Source organism: Chroicocephalus ridibundus, chromosome 4, assembly GCF_963924245.1.
Source record: "Chroicocephalus ridibundus chromosome 4, bChrRid1.1, whole genome shotgun sequence".
Taxonomy (NCBI): domain Eukaryota; kingdom Metazoa; phylum Chordata; class Aves; order Charadriiformes; family Laridae; genus Chroicocephalus; species Chroicocephalus ridibundus.
Genome location: NC_086287.1, coordinates 11,584,201 through 11,608,748, shown reverse-complemented (window position 1 = coordinate 11,608,748; position 24,548 = coordinate 11,584,201). Strand labels below are relative to the sequence as shown.

Genomic DNA, 24,548 nt, shown 5'->3' with positions numbered 1-24,548 from the left:
ACTAATTTTGTAAGGATCTCATAAAACATAGTGTAATAGAGGAAAATATGCTTTTAAAGATTAGCTCCTATACCTTCTCCTCCCCCTTCCTTTGATGGAATAATTAATTTCTTTTTTTTTAATATTTGCATGTAATATAGATGTGTTAACCACAGAAGTTTTGGGTATATGTTTCAGCATTTGACCTCTTTCTAAAAATGAAGAAAAGAATTCTTGTTTTAGGTTGGCACTGTCCCTTTTCTATATATGTATGCAGTCGAATGGACACCTTCCAAATCACTGTCATATTTAGCTACAGTTATCATCACTGTTCTTCACAGGGTCATGTTCTGCTGCCTTTTAGTAAGAGCAGTTGTATAGGTATGGCAGCATTCAACAAGTCAGGCAACAGGCAACAAGTACAAGCATCTCATGCAATGCAGGGCATGTTACTGTCAAGAGCATGCTGTACTCGTGTAGCTCTAGTGTGTCTGGTAACCAAGCTATTTTATAGCAACCCATTCTTCGTTGGTGCCAGTGGCTGGGTTTGTTTGTAGAAAAGGAGATTACAAGCATTTTGTATGGGGGTCTTTGTCTAGAGAAGCAGTGAGTACCTGAATAGGGCTGTTGAGTTTAGGGGAACAACTATATGTACATATATATATATATATGTATATTGAAGTGCTCTCGTAGACCAGGGCTGTAGCAAGATTAGACTCGCATCTTGGATTGACAAAATGCGTCACGCCTATTGTAAGCTTAACCCTTTTTTCTTTTTCATATTTTTTTTAACAATAAAGCTTTAGCTCTTGACATGTTTAATGTCTGAAGTGGCATATAGAATTTTATTTTTTGGTGACTTCAATTATAATGTTTCAAACTTTAAAACTGGATTGACTACCCAGTGGATTCAGGGTACATTTGACAGCAGTGTTGTATCCAGTGGCTGTCTATGAATTTATGTGATAGAATCTGAGACTACAAATGCGAGATGAACTGTAAGTCAGCAAGTCAGGAATGTCCTACTGAGCAGTCCTATTTTTGCCAGAAGCATTTTCGTGTCCAGGGATGAAGTGGAAAGCGTTCTGGTGGAGAGAGCTTCCCGCTGCAGCTTCTGGTAGCTGTCTGCCTTAGCTGCTTATGCAGCTGTTTCTCTTTGGAGCCTTTCCAGGGAAACAGTCATTGCTGATCCAGAAAATGTGTTGTTTCATTACATTTTGTGCCTATCTCGTGTTGCATCACATTTAGCTCTATCAGAAATAAACACTTGCCCAAATACATGTAGGATGTAATCCTGTGGAGTCAGTCAAATTAATCCCTTGATGCATCCCTGTTGCTTTGGATGTTGCATGAAGGCCAGGACCAGTGTGCAGTCACCCAGATCTGGTGACTATGGAAAGGAACGCACCTGAGGCCCAGAGCAAAGAATGGAAGAGGGTTTGCCATGGAAAGGCATTCTATGATTCTATGAGTTTCCTCTTTTTCACCTCCAAAACAACTGAAAGGCAGAAATGAGGAAAATCTTGAATTCTTGGAGTGACTGTAACTTCTTTCTTCATCCCAAGAACATACAGGGAGTGGATCATAATTGAACATGCTTTTATTTTCCAGGACTAATTTAATGGTTGTGCCCAAATCATGACACTTGGACAGGAGAGGAGAGAGGGATTTAGAGCTGGACAATAACAGCGTAATGCATTGAGCTAGAAGAAGATTTATCTGTTCTTAACTATGCAAAGAGGTACTGTTTGGTTGCATACCCTACCCACATGCTACTACCAACTGGTAGATTCCTTGACTGTGAGCATGTAGATGCTGAGAGCTAATGTGGTGTGTTGTGGGGGGGGGGGTTCGTGGGTTTTTTTGTTGGTTTTTTTGGTTTTTTTTTTTTTTACATTTTTCAAGGTCAATGAGTAGATTCTGCATTTCAGTTATTAAAGTGGTTGAGACTTTTGTGACTAGGTCACTGTGGAGTCTTATTTTGGTTTTTGTTAGACATCGGGACAGTATTCTTGCTCTCTCTCTCTCCCCTTTCTCTCAAAACCTCAGTTGTTTCTGTAAGCTTACTTTACTGTGTGAAAACCAATGGAGGCATTCTGCAAATTCTCAGCTGTTAAACTGCATATGTTTTTTCTAGAATGGGATATAGGTGACTGGATTGACAGGCTGCCGATTTAATAGTGGTGGATGGGAGGGGTTGCAAGAGGCCCCTACTTCACTTCCCTCTCTGCCTTTCCTCTTCTATTTTGTAAGTCATATATTTGTACGTTATATACCCGAGATCATATCAAAAACTTGCACCTGGCACAAAGGTCCTTCTGCTTTTGGAGAAGTAACTTGTGCTGCCATTTATCTCAGCACTAAGTGCTCTTATTCAGTGTAGAAACATCTTCTGGAGATTTTCAAGGTACTGCCATTCTTAAACATACTAAGCTAGAAAAAATAGTATCTCCTAAAGTCAGATGGACCTTTGAGTAGAATCAAGCTTATGAGACTTGCCAAATGCTGTGTATGTTTATATTATTGCAAGTGAAACTTTCTGATATCTTTTAATTGTACCAGGGGAAAAAATACATTAAGTTTCTGGTTTATTTCAGTCTGAAGATAAATAATGCAATGAGTTGTGTGCTTGGTATAGTGTGGGACAAGATTTATACAGAAACAAATAATTGTCTTTGAGGGTGAAGTACAGTACTTTTTAACAGTACTGTAGAAACATAGTATTTAGTCAGCAGATTAAGTAGACAACACTTATAAGATATGCATGGGTTTATTACTGTTCTACTTTGAAGTACATAAATTTCCATACTTAATATTTATAGCTTTAAACTGAAATAATCCTAAACTTGTCACTAGGCAGCTATTACTGACCTCTAAACTTGCATTAGCCCTCTTCAGTGGGACTTTTGTAAGTGATATTCTAAAAATGCGCTTGCAGAAGTTTAAGGCGAACTAGCATGTCCATTTACTTATGATAATTTATATTGTTAAGTGTAAAGTTTTCATTGTTGCATTTATAATAATCAATAATTAGTTTCATTCACATCCGAGGTATTTGCAAGAAGAGTAGATGAATTTAGCTCACACAAAATCCTCATGAAAAGTGCTTGTGGTGACTGTTGCTTGTAGGAGTTGCTGTTTGTGGGCAGTCTCTTCCGTACTGCGTAGCTGGAGTTTGGCGCAGAAAATTTGATGTATGTACCCTTAATGTGGTCCTGTTGTTGATGAGGTGATGGAGCGCAGGTGTGCCCGTGCAGGACAAGCCGCTGTCTGGGCGTTTGCAGGTGTTGGTGGTGCCCGGCTTTTTTCCCCTGGGCTGGGGGGGACTTCTGGGTGCAGCGCTGGGCTGCGGTGAGGACCAGGGCATGGGAACAGCCTGGTCGGAGTCCTCATCCTGGCTTCCTTTCTCAGTGTGTGCATTTCCTCTCCTAGAGGATGTATGTTCAGTATTTTAAGCATTTATAAGATCTTTGGATGAGACATGTGCAAAGACAAATTATTGTCATAAAGGATAAAGGAGGAAACATGGCATTTTAAAATCATATGCTTTAATCTGCCACATGAATGCGTAACTGTGTTGTTTTCTCCATCCTCGTTTATTGTTTCTGTACTTTTGCCTGCTGCTGTCTTGTTGTGACATAGGTGCTCTTCTTAGAGTATTAAATTCAATGAAGTTTCTGATTTGATACGAAGTATTTACATAGATGTGCAAGCAGAAGATCAGCCCTTTATACTATGAGGTTTTCACTGAAAAAATGCCTTCTGTCAGTATTGTTATCTTGCACTAACATGGTATACCCTCAGTAGTAAAACAGGATATAACATCCAGAGTGATACCGATTCTTCAGGCGGGTCACGGAAGTCTAGTAATGATCTTATTCTTGGATGAGCTGCCCTGTAATCTGTACAAGTCTTTCTCCCTTCATTTCCAGCCTGAACAAGAAATATGTAAAAGTTCCTTGTCAGTCCTCTTCAGCAACTGTTGCTTTGAATAATTTGCGGAAGATGCTTTGAAAAGTCAAGTTACCCTTTTCCTTTTTAGGAGATGATCTGGCACCATTAAAAGACAGTTGAGCTGTGAATGGCAATGTGGATGTCAAGAAACCATTGGCATTTGTCCAACCCTGTTTGTTGCGTTTCAGGATTGTTCATTCGAGACTTCCTTATGTGATGTCCGTTGTCACGATCTGTGTTAAATTGCAAGATTTAATTTCAAAAACAGGCCCTGATGAGCCAGGAGATTGGGGTAACAGGAGGTGAAAAGAGGAAGCCATTCAAGGTTTGTTCTAGGCTGGCTACAAGAAGGTTTCTCCTGTGAATTTTTTTGCAAGCAGAGAGCTGGGGAGGGAGGGCAGGGACAGGACAGTGGTATGGTCCCTTTCCTTACTTAATAAATAATGGTAGGAAAGTAACCACAGTAAGAGTTACCTTTGCAAGCACTTTGTGCTGGTTTTGACCCCTGAAATTTCAAAAAAAGATGACAATGTGCCAAGAGTAAGCTCTACACCAGCAGGAAATGTCTTAATAAATCAAAGAACAAATAGTTCTGAGACATAGATAAATATGTTTATGGAAGGTAACCATGGATGATGGCAAATATACAACGATTTTTCACAGTGTCTCTAGGCAATTAGGAAGATATTTTTTCAATGGTGATAGGAGGAGGAGAGAGGGCAGAATCCTCCCTAAAATTGTAACGTACTGTATTGCAGAAAACCAGGAGGAGCTAACAGTGCTTTCTGTGTGGGTTTTATTACTTGGCAGGATCCTCTATGACTAAATCTCAAAAGACTGCTTTTTTAAAAAGTTGCATTTATTTATATATAATGCAGTTTGTTAGCCAAAGAAACAACCCCACCTTATCAAACCATGTATGGTCTTTATTTGTAAAATGTTTCTAACTGCTTGCTAAACATTACTGGAAAACTGTGTAGCTGTGAAGGCAGTCACTCACTTGTCAGAGCTCAGAGTTCCCATGTTAATCACAACAAGCATGTGCAGAGAAGAGCTGACCCAGCCTCCACCAGTGATCCTCTTCAGTCGGGGTAACATCTGCACTCCATTTTCTTCCTTTATATAATTACATCTGTTGATGTTTTTTTAATATTTAGCATGCAGTGAGGAGTGTTCTTCTGAAATTATGAATTAAATATGTTCTTCTAAGAGGAAGAAAGCCAAGCGGCTAATGCAACAACCGAACTTTAACTTATTTAAAATCTCTAGTTAACAAAACACTTGCCTAAAGCAAAGCAAATGCACCTCACAGGAGCTCTTCCTTCAGTGGGAATTTATTCAAATTATTTATTCAATTTCAAAAAATTTTTTGCACTTTTACAATTGGGTTGGACAAAAGTCATGGACAAAAGTCAGCCCCAGATAATTTTTGCTTAAGTTGTTAAATTTGAAAACAAATGACGAACAAACCAAAACAAATAAATGACTCTCTTTTATGAAATTGAAATGTAATGGGAACCAGACTCGTATCCAACGAGCCTCCAGATACAGCCCGTGCTTGCTTTGAAACTGTAATCACTGTCTGGCTATGTGTGCGGGACGCACAGGAGCATGTCTGGCTTGTGAGATAATGGGTTTGGATTTGCAACGAATGCGGCAGAGCTCAGCCTTGCAGCCGAAGCTCTCCCCTCTGCTCGGGCACACCACCGCTCTCCCTGGCTCCAGCCGGTGGCGCAGATTTTGGGAAGTCTGTGTGGGGTTTGGGGGAGTGGGGTGAGTTTTGCGGGGAGGTGTGGAACAGCAACATTGTCCAGCTATTAGGCTGTTTCCAATCAGTTTTCAGTAATCAGTCGGGAAAATGTAAGCATTAGATATGTTTGAGTTTTAATTAGTTTGCTTTCTGGAAATCCTTTGCTTGTTAGTCTGTGAAAACTTACAGCTGTCAACTGAAATTTGGGCAAGAATTCCCTGTAATCATTTCTGAAGCGGTTCTTCTGGGGATGCTCAAACTTTAAGCTCCTAAGATGTGATAGTCCTGAAGGTGAGGATGTTGACCACTGGCTGAAATGGAATAGGACAGGCCGAGTTCCCCAGCTCTGCTGAAGTAGGACGAGTCTCCTGACTCCCCTTGGTATGCCCTGATTTACAGCAGTTGGTGAACTAAGCTGTTATGTTCAGGGTACACCCTCACTTAAAAGAGAGAGTAACTAATACTGTGGGACTACTGGCTTTTCATAGATTTGTGGAACAAGTCTAGAAAATGCACACCGATTTCCTCTTTAAAACAAAAAAAGCCTACACCAAGACCACTTATTTCCTTTCTCTTCCCTTTTATGTAGCTGTAATCCTGTTTACTGCAAGCACTTTTGAAACACTAAATGCAAGTTAGAAATCTACAAGCAGATGCTCAAAAGTGCTTGGCTTTTTGCTCTTTTCTTTTTATCTTATTTTCTTTGCATCTTTTTATCAGATGCTTTTATGTCTGCACAGAGCACAGTTTATCCTCTTGTATAAATTGACTGAACACCACACGCGAACAAAATTTGAATGTTTATTGATTTAAATAGATGACTTGAATACACTCTCAAGTCCAGGTGAATACCAAGTCATACCAATAGAGTAAGTTAGAAACTGTGTGGAAGTCAGTGTAAAAATGAGACTCCTTCTTTTCTCTGCTAGTGTTTAATTATTGGAGGTGGCCCATGTGGCTTGCGGACTGCCATAGAACTTGCCTTCCTGGGAGCCAAAGTCGTCGTCGTAGAGAAGAGGGACACTTTTTCAAGAAACAATGTGTTGCATCTCTGGCCATTTACAATCCATGACCTCCGGGGACTTGGAGCAAAGAAATTTTATGGAAAATTCTGTGCAGGATCTATTGATCACATCAGTAAGTATCTGAGGGTGTGAGCACTGTTCTGATAAGAGGTGTACTGAGGTCAGAAGATTAATGGAGACTTTCTTGATTTGTCAGAAAGCTCATCTTCTTTAAGCATGCGTGAGTGTGTCACACACATGCACACCCCCCAAGGAAAAATAATGGTGTCATTGCAAGATGGCATTTGAACAAATCGACAGTCTTATGGAGCAGCTTTTTTGTTAATCTGCATTTGTTAAACAATAGGTTTTTCTTACGAAGTATGAAGAATATTGATATTCATTCTAGTATGTTGAAGGTAGACACAACCCTTAATCTAATGAGAAAATACACAATAGTGGGATATTTCACAGGGAAATACGCTGTAAAATTTTCTATCCCAAAATTGTCAACATATTGGTTAATGATATTTAAAGGATCTGCTAAGAAGGAAAGCTCTAAGAAAGTATTCTAAGAAACTTACTGAAATGAGTGTTATTACCCATGAGGTTGTGCTGCAAGAGGAAAATGAGCCAGAAGAGAACAACATCCTGTGGTGGTTGCTAGGTTTGCGTTTGTCACAGTATGGGGAACAATAACGCTGCATGCTTCTGTTAACAATTAATATCGGTTGGATGGCATGCTGGTAGCAGCTGTGATTACTTACGTATTAAATAGATCTTTGTTACTTGCTGTCTACAGGTATTCGACAACTTCAACTTATCCTCTTCAAAGTTGCACTTATACTAGGAGTTGAAATCCATGTGAATCTAGAATTCGTGAAAGTCCTGGAACCTCCTGAAGATCAAGAAAACCAAAGTATTGTTTATCATAATGTAGTTCTGTTCACAGTAACTTCTTTTTATGTCAGGCATTATATGAAATCATTCAAGGCAGTTGAATTTGGTTTAAAAAAATGTGAGTTTTTTGTGCTTCTTACTCAGCTAGGATTGCTATATGCAGTTGTAGGGATGATAAGTATCATTGTGATAAAGCACTGATAACTCTTAAAATATAACCCATTCTGAGAAGTTGAGGTTTTGCACTATGCCTTCTGGCATGGGTTTGAGGCTTTGTAGGGAGTCTGGTGTGGCTTTTCGGTATCTTCTTGCAAAAACAATTTTTGATTGATAATATAAATATTGAGGATGGATTAAGCTCCCTGGGCCTCATTTTGCTTTCACATTCGATATAACTCCCAGTGGCACACAGAGTCTTATCAGTCATTTTATGCAAGATTTTTAAACAAAATACAGAAAGATTTCTCATTCTTTTTTTTTTTTCCTAATTTTTTTTAAGATTAGTATTTAGGGTGTAGTAGGAATAGAGTATTTTAAAATTTCACTTTAATTAAAATACTGTGCTGTCTCTCTTTAAATGGTCATATAGTGACAGTGGAATAAATATATTGTTTTAAGTAGTTAAAACATATATAAATTTTAAATATGGACAATACAAACACTTTCACATAATCAGCTTTGTGTTAATACAAACTTAAATTTTGCTTTGTGAGTATGCTTTCGTTTAATTTTCTGTTTAGAAGACAATTAAAAGTATAGACAATGGAATGCTATGTTTCTTCTTTTAATACCCAGCCCTTCCTTGCTGTAACCATGTGTCCTGATAAGGTCACTGTGGGGCTATTTCTGAGAGAATGAAGTACTTAAACATATTCTTGGGATATGGGTCTGAGAGGAATTTTAGTGCATTAAGTTATCCAAATGAAGGTTTCCCCTTTTTTTTTTTTTTTTTTTTATTGTCAGTTTATGAGCTTGACACTTTGCTAATACCGCCTGAACGTAACTTTGACTGCAACAGAACTTCCCTCCATCGCACCAAGGCAGAATTCAGCTCACTGAAATGAGAAATGGACCATTTATCTTAGTGCCCTTTCTTCAGACTCTGAAATCGCTTCTCAATTGTATTACTGAAGAATGAATAAATATTATTCTTTGTGTTTTTAGAGATAGGTTGGAGGGCTGAATTTCTCCCCGTGGATCACCCTTTGTCAGAGTATGAATTTGATGTTATTATTGGTGCAGATGGCCGCAGGAACACATTAGAAGGTAGGTGAATGTGTGCTTTTGGCTTTATTAATGGTCTTTAGCATATTTTAGAAGGCCTGAAAGTCAGAGGAGAACACAAAGCAACAGGCTACCTTTCAATCCACTGAAGTCTGTGTGAAAACTTTTTTTTTTTATGTGGTATCTTCTGCTTTTATTATTAAGTTGTAGCTCAAAATAAAGACATTTACTGTCATTACTAATTTTCAGCACTGTGTATCTACATTGCCTACAAAGTGCATCATGATGCCATTGGGCTTGCTTCAAGGTTAAGTAATTATATGATGATTTAACTTTAAGGAGGCTGACAAGATACGTGTCAGGAATTGCACAGTCTTTGCTATTGTGCTGTAAATTTGCACTACATGTTTGAACCAATGACCAAAACGTGACTGCCAGTTATTTAATGAAGGCATCAGAGGTATCGCTCTTTTATAGTGGTGATGTAACTTCAGAAGCAGTTACTTTGGAAATGATACCAAAAGATAATAAATAACGCTAAGGTGGGGGCGGGGAAATGCTTCTTGAACCTGAGTCACTGCTGAGAATTCAGACCACCTGAGCTGTCCTCCTTAGCAAGACACTTGCCAAGCTGCTCCTGTATCATATGAGCAAACCTGTTATTTAATTATATGTGTCCCTTATAGCTTTCATTATCTCCATGTAGTTTGAGTCCACTATTTCCTTTCTTTTATTAGCTTCGTAGTTTGTCTGCTTATTCTTATGTCTGCTGACTACAAGATGCTTACAGCTAATTCCTTATAATGCTCTATTAAAAATTTCCCCATGCTATTGTCCAGCTATACCCCATAAAGGACTGTTTAAATAGTCAGATACCAGGAAAATGAAATTATTCGTACCTCAGCTGTAGACTTCATTGAGAAGTTAACTGTTATCATAGTAGCAGGATTGAAGGGAATGTTTGGTGCACTGAAGATGAAGATTATGAACATACAGAAGCTGGTATTGTTATATTAAATCTATCCCAATGAAGTAATGAGAGCATATCAAGAAGCACCGAGACAAAAATTCAGAGCTGACTTATTTCTTCTTTGAAAATACGTGTATCCTCTGAAAAGTCATCTGCAATTGGCTAAAAAAGCTCTGAGGACCCTCTGTCCTACTTCACAATTTACTTACGGATAAGGGGAGTGTGCAGAGGGAAAAACTTAAGCGTGTGATTGCAAGATTGTGGCTTAGCGGGCTTCTTCTTTGAAAAGAGGAAGCTCGGATGGAGTGAGAGAGCAAGTAACTTTGCAGTCAGGCTTCCCTTGGAAATATAACAGTTAAGCCATTGAACATTTTTCAACGCCTAATATCTTTGGAAAACCTCATTAGCTGGTAGCGTGGGCACCTAAGCACTTTCATTGAGGTTTCTGTTTTTCAGATCTTTCTCTGCTGCTTTTGACTGCTGATCTCTTGCATGTTTTTTCATAAGCCGTTTACTACATATATAACGCAAATCTTATTTGCTATTTAGTCTGTTAAAAATGTTTCCCTCCATTAAATTTGATCTGCTCTATTTCCAATCTGTTTTTCTTTAGTCATCATTTGTCCTTAACTTCTTCCCATGTTCAACTTCTTCCCATAGTTCCACTCCAGACCTATATTTTTTTTTATGAGACTTTATCTTGAATGCAGTACGGCTCCAGTTTTACAGCTGGAAGTGGGGAGAAAATACTGTTTGCATTCAAGGGAATTTTGGAGGAATGATGGAATCTGCTGGTGGTGTGTTGTTTGAAGTGTGGGACTAAACGTAGGAAAGAGACCAGGCTGCCTTGAGCTGACCCTCCCTGAAAGTCCAATGTGAAGTTTCCAGTGTTTTTAATTCTTTTCTTTGCTTACCAGGTTTCAGGAGGAAGGAGTTTCGTGGAAAGCTGGCTATAGCTATCACTGCCAATTTTATAAACAGAAATACAACTGCAGAAGCCAAGGTAGAAGAAATCAGTGGTGTTGCATTCATCTTCAATCAAAAGTTCTTCCAGGACCTTAAAGAGGAAACGGGTGAGTGCATCCTCATTTTTTCCACAACCAAATACAAGAGGCAGTAGAGCAACTCTTTATGTGCCAGGCCACCTTCCTGTTCCTATTAACATCAATTTAAATATATTGTACAAAAAAACCAAGTGATAAAATGCTGTTGATGTCAGAATCTTGCAGATGGAGGTGTCCTTTTATGGTGCAGTGAGATTTATTTTTTTTAGCTTGGGCGTTGCCACATCATAGCTTGTTTTAATGTTTAAATTTTTGTCAACTGTAAAAATGTCTGCTATGTTGAACAAATTTAGAAGAGCACTTTCAGTGCCCAGAGTTTTCCCTTAAGACATGGTTTGTTTTGTTTGTATCTGTTCACATACTGAACAGCTTAAATCCTGTGAAAAAGGCTCTGCCCTTCTGGGAGGAGTTTATTCTTGCTTTTTGATGTGTAGATCTGATAAACTGAAAAGAACTAGACAGGAATCTGCCATAAATACTTGAAATATAAACTGTGAAATACATCTTTATGGAAAGGGGTTTCAGAATATTTGTATCCACTGTCAGTACAAACAATTCCATTCTTGATTTACAGCTGATGATATTATTATTATTGAAAACGAACCTCCTGATTAGACCCAATTGTTAAGGCTGTAGATAACTGGCTGTTCCATAAAAGGTTGCTAGATAACTTCAAATAATGCGAGACAAACTCTGTGGGATAAGGCCAATCTCCTCCCTTGTTTTGTTTTTTGGCATCTTGTCCACTAATGCTTCATCCCAGCTGGCAAAGTGAACGTATCCCAAAAAGGAAACGCACCTGTGGGGATCGATGACGTGTTGTTGTAAATGACACAGTGCACTGTACTTGATAACAAATGTATTATCTCTTTTCAGGAATTGACTTGGAGAATATTGTTTACTATAAAGATAGCACTCATTATTTTGTGATGACAGCAAAAAAGCAGAGTCTTCTGGACAAAGGAGTGATTATTAATGTATGTAAAAATGCTGGCTAAAACCCTGTTTACTTACTTGGCACAGAATAAGTGTGAACGTCTGCATAAATATTTTTACATGTTACAGAGGGTGTTTATAGACTTACGAGATCACTCAATTAAAGCTCAGATCACTTAGATCTTACTCTGCCTTTATTGTTTGTTTGTTCTTCCCTCCAGTCAGCACAAAGTTTCAGTAGAGAACTGAAAACAATACTTCCTAAATTTGCCATGTCTGAAATGGGCTGAAATGGGAAATACATTGATTGACTCATCTTGGAAATACATGATGTGGTCTTCACGCCACAAAATTAAAACCTCATTTATTTAAAGGTGAACTTAGCACAGCTATGCCCAATTTTATCAGGCAAATAAGGAAGCATTAAAACCTATCGCAGGCTAAATTGCAAATTCTCCAAAGTGGGTGAAACATGACAGAAGGAGGCTATAAACATGATGGCCTGAACTTTCAAAGGTATTTGGGACTTTGAGGCCTTTTTCGTGTTTTTTTTTTTGTTTTTGTTCTTGTTTTTTTTTTTTTTTAATATTTTCTTCTTCTTTTTCCTCCTGTAAGATGTAGGGGTTTATTTTCTTTTGTTACTAGAAAGTGTTTTGGCACCATTTAAATTTCTCTTCCTGGAAACCCAGGAGAGGTCAATTTTTCTTGCAAAGTAAGACAGTGCCAAAACAGTTGAGTATAATTTCCCCGAAGGAAGTACTTGTGGGGAGCTATAAGAAGCTATTCTGATGGGACTGCTTGGATCATGTAGCTCTGTGCCACGGTTTCCTGCTCTTTTGGAGGATGGGGGTGCTGGCTGTGCCTAACTGGAGGGGAGGAGAGGGGAAGGGTGGCAGCCCCCAGCAGTAGTGGGGTGGAGTGGGAGGTGGGCCCTGGGGTTGAGGGGCTGGTGTTTGTAGGTGCGGGCAGTCCCAGGGGATATGTGGGGAGTGTGGAGAAGAGGAGCAGCAGCTGTTGCCCGTCAGAGCTGTTTTCCTGAACTGCTCAGGTCTGGGGCGGGGGGAACAGTCTGTCTAAAACAACTGGGCTAATAGCGGTTCTGTGGTATCATCCCTGCGATTAGGGGTCTCATCCACGATTAACCTGTAAATAGAAACTGCCTTATTAATAGTCGCTGGCTTTAAGTAGGATGACCTGTAAAGGCAGGGTCCTTCACCGCACTGGCCAAAAAAACCCCCCATACCAGCCCAAACCAGAACAACAGAAAAGGTTCTGCAGCCCAAGCTTGAATGTGTTGTTACTGAGATGCTATATCAAACCTTCAGGCTGAGACCTGCATGTTATGTCATTGGTATTTCTGCTCTCGTGTGGTTTCAGATGTGGGGTGCACACACATGCAAAAAAGCATTGCAGCAATGATGATAACATCTTTTGATGGGAGGGAAGTAATGTTATGAAAGAATTGACACATAACCGAGGACATGGGAGGCACAATAATCTTCTATTGCAAATAAAGCTGCTTATTCAGTGTTGGCATAGAGAGTTCCTGTTTGGGGCAGTCCAGTAACCTATGTTTATGTGTAACTTTTTGGAGGAGATGACAAATCTCATTTGGTTTTTTATGCTGAGAGATGCATGGTTGCCACTCTGATGTTCTGAGACTGCAATGCTCCAACCCAGAGAGGATGGCTGGAGTATCTAATCCTATGTGCTTCTCTCCTTGCAGGACTATATTGACACTGAGTTGCTCCTCTGTGGGGAAAATGTGAACCAGAGCAATTTGCTGTCCTACGCCAGAGAAGCTGCTGACTTTGCAACCAATTACCAACTGCCTTCCTTGGATTTCGCAATTAATCACTATGGGCAACCAGATGTAGCAATGTTTGATTTTACTTCCATGTATGCATCAGAAAATGCTGCACTAGTGAGAGAGAGGCACAGACATCAGCTCCTGGTGGCACTTGTTGGGGACAGTTTGCTTGAGGTATATCTTGGAATGTCTTCCAAGTAGTCATTTGTGCTTCCCTCTCTCCCCCCCCGCCCCCCACCTCACCCTTAATCCAGCCATTCAGTCTACCCTCCAAAACAAACTGCCTTCTCTTACGTGTCCTGAAAGAATGGTACCTTCTTTGGAATAGACTTTTTTTTTCTGTTCTCTTTTTTTATGCCATAGTCAATGTCATAACTAATGCTTGGCTGGCAGTCTCTGGCTGAGATCCTGTTTTGCTTCATGCAAGTTGTATTTCTGTCTGAAAACTGAGAGCTTTGTGTCCTCAGCTTGGGTGCATGGCATAATTTTCCTGACTTCCATCACGGAGAAAAACTTGGTCCTGATTTTTATTGCAGCTTCTTTGCCTTAATATGTTCTCTTTCTGAAGTGAAGAGTGTATGTTGCAACTAATATTATTTATGTCAACTCATGCTGACAGTCTGAAGTGTTTGAAAAGATCAGTCCAAAGCAAAATTGGGAGATGAGAAGGCATCTTTTTTCCGTTTTTTTCCTTGACTAATTATTGAGTATTGAGTCTTTTTTTTTTTTCTCAGCCTTTACCTTTTGATGTTAAGAAATTTATTTTTAAATATAGAAGTTAAAAAAAGAAAAAGTGAAAGCAGTCTTTTTCATTACCTAAGACTTGGAGGAGAGAAATGTCTAAAAACTTCAAGAGTTGGCTATGTTGTATTTTAACTCTTTCTGGGCTATGTTTCTAAGGCAGGGTGAAACCCTAGACTCCAAATTCACATTGCAGGTTACTTGTGTAATAAGAGCTTAATAAATACAAGGAAGTAAAATGTAAATGCTTCTTACAGCCCTTCTGGCCAATGGGTACTGGATGTGCAAGAGGTTTCTTAGCTGCTTTTGATACAGCATGGATGGTGCGGAGCTGGGCTCAAGGAAAACCCCCATTAGAAATCCTTGCTGAGCGGTGAGTGCTGCTTTTATCTTCTCCGTCATTTCTAGTGTTTTAAAGAGTTGCAGTATTGGTAGAAGGCAGTGCAATTCAGAAAGCCAACAGGAGGAATATTCTGCTTCACTGCAGTGGCATTGGGTTGAAATTATCCATTCTTTTAGGTTACTGAACAATTTACAGTAGTAGCAGGACATTGCTCTGTAAGTTCCTGCACACTGATGCAGAGATCCAGCAATGTGCATGACATGGGTTTAAATCACAAATTTACTAATCACCAAGGACTAGAATTAAGTGTGATCCTTAAGGCAACAAACCAAAGGTGTCTTGTGTCAGAAGACTAACCCTCCAACCATTTCAGCACCTTGTTTTTTTTAATGAAAAAAAATAATCCTGAAACAAGTCTAAATAAATACTTGAACAGCTTTCATAATTGGTACCTGTGATTTTCAACTCTGCATTTTAGCTTAGTAGCCCTGATGCCCTTTTTATTTAGGCTGATAAATGTATGCCAAAAGGGAATTGCTATCATGCTGCATCATAAGCTTCTCTATGTGATGTCTTTTTGACCAGAGCAAAAAATCTGCTGTTAAGTGCATCAGCGATCCTGGTGTTGCCATGGTCTGATGGTTGAAGTTGCAGGCTTGGGTCCTGATGGCAACTGCCCTGCTCCGCTACAGCTGCCCAGGCTGTTTCGGGGCAGATACATAACAGAAATAGTCATCGTTGTGGTAATGCAAGTAGAAGTATTACAACGTACAGTGCTTTGAGTTTTAAGATAGAAGCCTGTGGGATGACTCAAACACAGCATAGTCTCGCATGGAAAATTGAACAGCATAATAAAAAAGGCTGTGGTGGTTATAGGAATTGCAGAATGACGGGATTTAATGCTGTTATGTGGCAAAGAAGTTACTCCTTGGGTGGAGGTTAAAGCAAAACCAGATGACTGAATGATGTAACCTCCTTTTTTTTTTTTTCCTTCTTTTTTTTTTCTTGCTTGCTTCCTGCCTCAGGAAAATACGGGCATAAGTTCTAAGAGTCTGTCTTTTTCTTGTGCTTTTTCTGTCTGGCATCCTTCTCCTGCTAAGCAGGGATGAGAAATGGGATGGATGCATTCTGCACTTAGTGCATAACGCTTGTCCTAGCAGAATGAAAACAAGGTGCAGGTAGCTGCAAAAAATAAAATACTCTCTATATAAGAAATATTTATTTTAATCAATATCTCTTGCATCTTTTTTCTCTATAAGAGAGAGCATTTATCGACTCTTGCCTCAGACTACCCCTGAAAATATTAACAAGAACTTCGACCAGTATACCATTGACCCAGGAACAAGATACCCGAACTTGAACTCAAGCTGTGTTCGACCTCACCAGGTCAGTACTTAAAAGGTTTGCTTGTGAAATCATGGTTCACTTTTTGTCTAGAAGAAATAGGGCCGCAAGTAATGCGTAAACAAAATCTTCAGGAGACTCCTTAATTTACAATCAGCTGTTGATATAGTTAACCTAGAAAGAAAACTCATTTTTTCTCTCCAAGCATTCCTAACATTATGCTGCTAATCACTTTTACTTGTAGGTGAGACAATTATATGTTACCAATGAGTTACAACAATGTCCTCTTGAAAGAGTGAGCTCCATTAGAAGATCAGTGAATCTCTCAAGACATGGTATGTGACATCTCATGTTTGCTGTGGCTTACTATTTGTAGCCTTCTGAACATACAAAAACTGATCAAAATGTTTGCTGTCCACTGTAACCGCAGAGTCAGATATTCGACCTAACAAGCTTTTGACCTGGTGCCAGAAACAGACAGAAGGGTACCGTAACGTTAATGTCACAGACCTGACTACCTCCTGGAAAAGCGGCCTTGCGTTGTGTGCAATTATCCATCGCTTCAGACCAGACCTCATGTAAGTGACATCTGTAGATCTTGTTGAGTGTAGGATAATATTAAGCATTTACCAAAGTATAGTGTAAGACCAACCAGAACAACAGTAGTACTCAGAGTCCCCTTCTGTTGATGGTTTTTGCAAAGAGTTGCACACCATTGCCAGATTTAGGGTATGAAGAGGGTGGAGTTGTTTTTGCTTTGTTTTTTCTTTATGTCCTTGCATGCCATTTAAAATGAAATATATATGCTTTCAAAGAGCTGGGAAGGTTTTAAACCTTATGACTTATGATCATGTTTGTGGGAGTCACATGGCTATTTAAAACAAAAATTGCAATGCTTGGAGAATGTGAGGGTTGCATTCCCAGGTCTCTGGAGACAGGTTTTTAGTGCACGTTTAAAACCACAGCCATAACGGCATTGTCATGAGTTACAGAAATACCTGGATAAGCCTTAAATGAACCATTCTCAGTGTGTTGTAGTGGTTGCTGTGACAGTCACGTAGGGAAACGTTGGGCCATGGAGGTGCACAGGAGGTGATGGTTTTGCACAGCTCTTTGTCCAGAGGAGCGCAATGCCCTTGCATGTGGGCTATGCAGCAAGGGCTGGCCCTTGAAAATTTACTGCTTTAGGGATTGAATATAAGCCAGCATTCTTCTTTTGACAGTGTTTCTGGGGTCCAACCCTACAAGACCTGACTTCTTATGTATGAACATTTTGTAGGGTTCCTCAGTTGGATGCAGGAGGGTGGATACGTAACAGGTGTCAGGAATTGGCTTGATGCAGTCTGTGGTGGGTTCACTCTTCTGTCTTCTCACCAGTCCCCAAAATGCATTCTCTTAGATGCATTCAGTGGATGCATTCTCTTGCCTTCCTACACAGACTTAGGAGTCACGAATGAATTATTGTCAGCCTCCCTTTATCATGGATAAATGAAAGAAATGATTGAGCTCTTTTATGAGGTGTGATAAGTTGTAAAAAATAGGAGCGATACCCAGGGTGCTTGTTTGTACGGCTTTGCCAGAGGAAGAGCTAAGATTGTAAGAGTAAGATATTTTTTTGCCTTGGGTTAGTTTAAAAAAAAAAAAAAAAAGGGAATTATGGATGGTTTTGTGGATATGAGTGGGGGAGAGAGAGTACAGAAAGCAAAGTCATTTTTGCTGTCTGTGGAAAGCATCTTTTAAGCACTGCTCTCTCTAGAAAGCTGATAGATTTATCTTCCTGAGCTAACAGACCTCCTGCTGTTTAATTAACGTTGTGTTCGGATCTTGTTGGCTTTTTTGTGTTAAATGGGAGTGCTGAAGGACTTGGACAGATGAAAGCCGGGCAGGCAAGAGAGGCAGCTGCCTATGGGCAGGGCTGGGGTGGAGGGCTGCCGGCAAGCCCCCTGGCACCAGAAAAAATAGGCAGAGCGTGTGGGTGGGAGGGAGAGAAAGAGGAATTCTTCGGGGTTCCAAACCTCACATCCCTTATGAGGAGAAAGAAACTACCCTGCCTGGAGCTTTGTAATTTATTCACATGTTTATTTTAATCATGAATTTTGGAAGCCGTTCAAGGGATCAGAGTCCTAGAATAAGTCCCATAGAAAATGGATTAGAGAATGGATAACACAGTTCCAGATGTGTGATGTACTTATTTAGTGCACTGCTAAATCCAGTTATGACATAGACACATAGGTCATCATTCAAACTGTGTGTAACACCTTAAAAAGAAAGGTTATGCCTGTGCACATGTACGTGCACACATATAACATGTTTGTTTCATAAAATGCTAGCCTAAATTTACTCCTCCTGGCTCTGATGATTTATAGAACTAATTGAAACTAAAAAGTCAATTGCTAACAGGTGAAATCTGTAGTACTACAGCTGTATTTGGAGACAAAAAAAGGTTTCTTGGAACTTCTGAGGATGAATTGCATTTCTTCATAAATAAGGGAATCCTTTTTCATGGGACTACATCAAAATCCAGTTCAGTGCAATTGCTTTTAAATTACATTTCTGGCAAAGCCAGGATTTGTAATAATGGGATTTCTATGAGACTCTTACCTTTTGGCATTGTGTAGACTCCGTAGCTTTGACCCAGTGAAATGCCTGTGCCCTCATTCATGCTGTTCTGCACCTCTCCAGCGGGCAAGGGAGCACTGTGTGCTTCCGAGGGGAGCAGAAAGCAACCACTGTTGACGCCAGTCTGTTGTCCCTGCAGTGACTTTGATGCTCTGAATGAAGAGGACGTTGTCAAAAACAACCAGCTGGCGTTTGATGTTGCTGAGCAGGAGTTTGGGATCCCCCCTGTGACCACGGGGAAGGAGGTGGGGTCGGCCGGGGAGCCTGACAAGCTCAGCATGGTCATGTACCTCTCGAAGTTTTATGAACTGTTCAGAGGCACACCTCTGCGGGCAGTAGGTAAGCCAAACCCAGTCTCCTCCTAATTCTTGCGAGTTTGGGGAGCAGGAGCACTTCATCCGGGCTGCTTACAAGCACTGCTCTTGAGCCGAGTTCTTTCCCGGCTGAGCTGTTCTGGCATGCGAGCATGCCTGCTTCTGTCTGCAATAGTTACCTTGTGCTTAAAAAAGGAAAGGGGGAAAAACTTGGTTGAAGACCAAGGTTTTGTGGGTCCTTGGTGGTTTCAGAGAACAGGAGCAGCTGGATAACTGCTGCTTGACATCATGAAGTTCATGTATCAGGTCATTAGAGTGATTCTCTGGTAAGGATGACTGCATACGGCATGTCCATTCCTGGGTGTTTCTCTTCCTTTTTTAAACTCACCCTACATTGTATGTATATACTTTTATTTGCCTGGGTTTCTTATATATAATTGCTACCAACATTCAACTAGAAAGTTCTGGCTTAGTTAGTACTTAAAAAAAAAAAAAAAAAAAAAAAAAAAAAAAATCTGAATAAGTATCCTAAGCAGTTGTTTTTTGAACAGATGCTGGTGACAAGCAAAATGGAGAAAATAATGATCTTTGTTCAGCAAAATCATCGAACTTCATCTTCAATAATTATATCAATTTAACTTTACCAAGAAAGCGAGTACCAAAGGTAAGTTGTGAAGGAAGACTTGCCCTATAAATCTTTCTCCTCTAAAAAGATGAAAATAAACTGTCAGGCTCAGAAATAAGGGGTCTGTATATACCCTACTATTAAAAGACCTGTAGAAGGAGATTTTTGAGCATATTAAGAAAGTAAAGCATTTCACAGTAAATAAAGCTAATACACACATGCACACTCAATCATGATGTTTTTAAGGATAACTGAAGCAGTGTCAGTGTCAAATTCCCAAAGCATTAATAATAGTCCCAGTTAAACATTCTCCCTAAATGCAAAATTTCAAATCATAGTGAGAATTTGGGTGTACTTGGGGAGAATTCGTATCCATTGTCCTTGTCAATCTTCTTCAGTGTAGGTAAAAGGGAGAGGAGGAGGATGTTTTATCTGGTGTGTTTATAAGCTTTCAACTTGAAATATTTGAGATCTTGGCTCCATTATGTGTATTGTATTTTATGTTTTATTTTTGGAAATTTTTTCAAAAAGTTTTTTCAGGAGGTTTTGTGCAATGCTAGATGCTAAGCTTTTTATTTTGGGGGCTTTGGTTTTGTGGTGTGTGGTTTTTTGGGTTTTTTTGGGTTTTTTTTGAGATGTGGAACTCAGAATTTTTCTGGGCTATTTTTACCTTTAAGAAAAATAGACCTATATTTCTGGAATTAAATATACAGCCATAATATTATATAGCAGTTCAAATTATGGCTGGTATGCTAGATTAGTTATTGATTGAGACGGAGTGCTGTTTTTTAATGAAAGCAGTGATTTGAACAGTTTCTGGATGCTGCCAAGGTTCTGGAGGGAAGCTTTCAAACCCTTGTAGGTGCATAAAGCCTGCAACGATGACAAGCGGTGGGCAGGTTGACTAGCAAGACTCTGAGGTAATGGTGTCTTAGTCATACAGATGTACTTTTGTCTCTCAGTCACTTATTAATGAAAACTTATTGACACACTCTCTTTATGTTCCTGTATGAAACACATCCATGCCCATACATGTTGCCATTAAAGACTCCAGGGCCTTGAAGGGTTATGGAGACCTGAGTTAATGCTGTCTGGCATAGGACTGTGGGCAGTGAGAGTATTGTCTGTGTGTTTCTGAATGGATTATAACTTCAAAAGTTTTATGTGATTTAATTTAAAAGTTTCTCTACTGAAATTATTCAGTAATAAACTGTTTCACCTTCTGCCTATTCATTAACTTGTTCCCCTTCTGAAAGGAGACCTTGAGGAGGGGCTTTGCTTTCACAGCCAAGCCTACCTTCATTTTAACTTCAATTTAAATGAGGAGTGTCTGCACAACCTGGCTCAGAGGCACCAGTGTCTTGAGTCCAGGTTAACCAGTGCAAGGTAGACGGCAGCATGTACTCCCCACCAAAATGAATGTAACTTCTGCATTTTCTGAAACACAGCTTACTGCAAAACTGTTCCAGGTTTCGAGTTTCCTGGGCCAGCCAGAATCTCTGTATCTACTATCATGAATCTCAAGCTCTGTCTCTGTTTTTGATGGTTTTTTCTTTTTTTTTTTTTTTTTCCTTTCTGTTTGAAACAGACCTCCTTAATGCTTAACTGTATTGCTTCATTTATACCTATGCAGAGACTCTAAATTTTTGCCTGGAAAAGTACAGGTTTCCTACTGCTTTTGGAATTCAATGTCCTTAATAAAAGTTCAGGTGTACATGTACGTACTGCATTTCTCAGTATTTTAACATACTGTTTTTTAAATTTTTTGCTATCTTATCTTCTCAGTTTTGATAGAAATGTGGTTGGGGTTTTTTTTATATTTTCTTTTTTTTACCTGAAGAATTACTTCAGAATTTCCACGTTTCCTACACTGGCTTACGTCTTGAATGTTTTCCATCCACAAACACATTTTCAGAAACTGTGGACAGTCCATTGCCCAGTAACCTCATATATCCTTGTTAGGAAATAACTTTTCCCTGCCACCCACATATACACAAAACCAAGTGACATGTTTCCCGGCTAACTGAGCAGCAAGAAACCAAGTAGGCAAAGCAAACATTGCTTTTTCTTGTGGGTGACTTCTTTAAAAGAAAAACCTTTTTCATGACCACAATGTTGTTGTTTTTCCATGAGTTATTTGCAGAGGTAAATAGACTTTTAGTAGTGGGGAGAGCTTTCCATTACTAAGCTGGACAGCCCTCTGACTAACCTCTCATCATGAAATAAGCCTTCTGTCATAACAGGAGGTATAGTTCTTGGCACTACATGAAAGCATGAGGTGATTTGCTTGACGGGCCCCTTTGGTTTCACACCACAGGGGCTCATTTGAAATAAGAAGTGGAAGTGATATTTTCCAAATCAGCTTGAGGAGCGGGACTGTCAAGACCTTGTTTTGTTGAGGCTTTGCAGCCCTGTCATGGATGGGGCGTGAAACTAAGCAAGAAACACAGTACTCGGGTTAGGACAGAGACTTGCGAGTGCCATAACCGCCTGAAACTAGCTAGGAAATGAAGCTCCTTGGAAAGCAACTGCTTGAGTTACGAGTTTGGCTGCGGCTTCAGTTTTATGGTTCTTTCCCCTGCAAAAGTGGTGCTGAGCATTATCTGGGTATGACTGTAGGAGAGCACTCATGTATCACAGAGTCAAAAAACAGCCGGGTTACAGTGTTGCTTGCTAAACTTTCCGTACCATCTAGTTTGCCCTTTTGTTTGACTGGAAGAGGGACCCTTATCTGGGCACAGGTTGTGAGAGCCCAGGAAGCGGGGGCCTGGAGCTGGTGTGGCAGTAGCCGTCCTGGCAGCATGTGCTGGGCTGGATAATGTTTTCCATTCTCCTACGAGTGTCAGCCAGGCTGGAGAGGAACTGAGATTTCCTGTGCTCCAGACTAATAAATGAATGGAGGTGTTTACACAATAAAGGGCACAGTCCTCTTTTTTGGAGTTTTGCTAGGCAATTAAATTGCTTTGTCTTTCACTTCTTTGTAAATATGTTAATGAAAGTCCTTTATGTACGATTTTTGAAAGGCAACGTCTTGTTTGTTCCATTCACTTAGGCAAATTCTGCTTTTATGTGGTACAGATTATTATGCAGAATACATTGTGCTGTAGTGTTGTTTACTCCTCCTTGGTAGACTCATGACTATAGGTAGAGTAAAGCTAGGTTACTGAGAGCTGCTGCATGAAGGACAATGTACCAAAGCATACAAAGTAATCAAAATATTGTCATCTGATTCTTTTTGTGTTTGCCCAGAAGTTGTTTGGGATTACTTCTATTCACTGCATAATGATTTATTACAAACAGTGTATATGTAAAAAGGAAGCCTGTATTCTTTGATCTTTCTCTCTTTATTCTTGTTTCTTTTTTTTAAAGTTGGCTGAGCAATCACTAAGTTACAGCATTGGCAAATGCAAATAAGTGGAATGTAGTTTATTGTTCATAAAATATAACCTAGCATGACATTTATCAGACAAAAAAAAAAATATCCATTGTACCAAATCTTCAAGACTGAATTTAATAACTGACACAATTTTTTAAGCATTGACTATTTTGCAAATTCGTGCGGGCTGGATGTGGAGTATTATTTATTTGTGTAATCTCTAGTTCAGTAAAATAATGAAATATGTGCATAGCTTGAGCACAAAATAGGCAATGTGGTTGCCTAAGTACTGTTATGTAAAGACATAGTCAGGGAAGGGAACCCTACAAGGGAGACAGACCTTTAAGGTAGACAATAATTGCTCCAAAAAATGAGATAAGTCTGCACTGGGAACACGTGATCTGCGTGCAGATATCTAGGTTAAAAGAGATGCGGAGGCTGTAGTGAAAGAGTGAGGGGTTACTTATCTCAAAACCAGTGTAGTCTAGGTTAAAATTCACAGACTAGTTGATGCTGTAATGGCTTTTTCTTCAGGGATGTGCTGGTGCTTTATGAGCTATAAACTATTCAGTACTGAAAGAGGAAAAGGTGAACACCAACGTTGTAGGGCCTATGTTCAACAAAGTGTACAAGCATGTATTTTTCACCCATCAGAGTCCAGCGACAGCTCCCAGTCGGGGGCTACAGGACAGCTTTTACGTACATGATAACTGCCACGAGGGCCACCAAGCTCCTCACGTGAGAAACGGTCCTGCTGAGCTGGGGGGGCCTAACAAGGCATGCCAGTGCCATGAGGACCACCGCACACTGGCACTGCTCACTTGTGTTTGCCTTAACACAGGGCAGACCATGCTTGCCTGGTTGTGAAAGTTAATATCCTGGGAGGAACTGCTTGGGTAAATCTAGTAACTGCTGCAGTAATCCACAGAACTTGTTTTGGCTTTACCATTTCAGGTTGAAGGGAAAACAGAAGAAAATGAGACTAACAAAAGACGTCGAAAAGGTCTTTTTGGTGTCTTTGAAGAGGTTGGTGTTCAGTGGTGTCCATGCATATCCAGCTCCTTGATGAGCACCAGAGCTGAAGGAGCACTGGGAGTTGGGGGGCCAGGGCTTGGCCTCTTGTGCTTGGTGGGAACAAAAAGCCTCTCCCCTTAAAACCTTGAATTTACTGTGGTGTGCACTGAAGAAGAGATAAATTTATTTAAATAATTTGGTAGGGAGGACAGCATTACCTAACTAAAGTACTAACTACTACCTAACACTGCACAGTGTTCTTTCTGACCCAAGAACACTTAAGATATTGTTTGGGGTTTTCTTTCCCTTTTCCCAACTCAATTATTTAAACACATTTTTGTTTGAAGAGTTTGCATTGCAGCTTGTTTCCTAGCCCCTCTCTGATGTCACCTTTGTGACTCTGCTTTATCATCACCAGTACCAATTAATGTTCACTTTTTACTGTACTCTGGGAACAAAGAAAATACTTTTTTGGTGACTTTTGCATGCAGAACAGTGTAATTTTTAATATATTGTAGACTGTATTTCCTTTCACCCTTTGCTGATAAGGATTTTACCTCTTTCTCTCTCTTCATGAGTGT

At 39.8% G+C, this 24,548-nt stretch overlaps 1 protein-coding gene across 14 annotated transcripts in view; it reads left to right on the top strand.

The window, feature by feature from the left end:
* MICAL2 (microtubule associated monooxygenase, calponin and LIM domain containing 2) overlaps window positions 1–24,548 on the top strand; it is a 162,700-nt gene that overhangs the window by 66,284 nt on the left and 71,868 nt on the right. For all 14 annotated transcript variants that reach the window (XM_063331408.1, XM_063331407.1, XM_063331406.1 and 11 more), the window contains 13 exons: window positions 6,613–6,820; window positions 7,490–7,606; window positions 8,752–8,853; window positions 10,699–10,854; window positions 11,722–11,822; window positions 13,508–13,765; window positions 14,590–14,705; window positions 15,935–16,061; window positions 16,264–16,354; window positions 16,450–16,597; window positions 18,778–18,977; window positions 19,504–19,616; window positions 23,908–23,979. In XM_063331408.1, coding sequence (XP_063187478.1) covers window positions 6,613–6,820; window positions 7,490–7,606; window positions 8,752–8,853; window positions 10,699–10,854; window positions 11,722–11,822; window positions 13,508–13,765; window positions 14,590–14,705; window positions 15,935–16,061; window positions 16,264–16,354; window positions 16,450–16,597; window positions 18,778–18,977; window positions 19,504–19,616; window positions 23,908–23,979 — 1,809 coding nt within the window. The remainder of the gene's footprint in view (window positions 1–6,612; window positions 6,821–7,489; window positions 7,607–8,751; window positions 8,854–10,698; window positions 10,855–11,721; window positions 11,823–13,507; window positions 13,766–14,589; window positions 14,706–15,934; window positions 16,062–16,263; window positions 16,355–16,449; window positions 16,598–18,777; window positions 18,978–19,503; window positions 19,617–23,907; window positions 23,980–24,548) is intronic.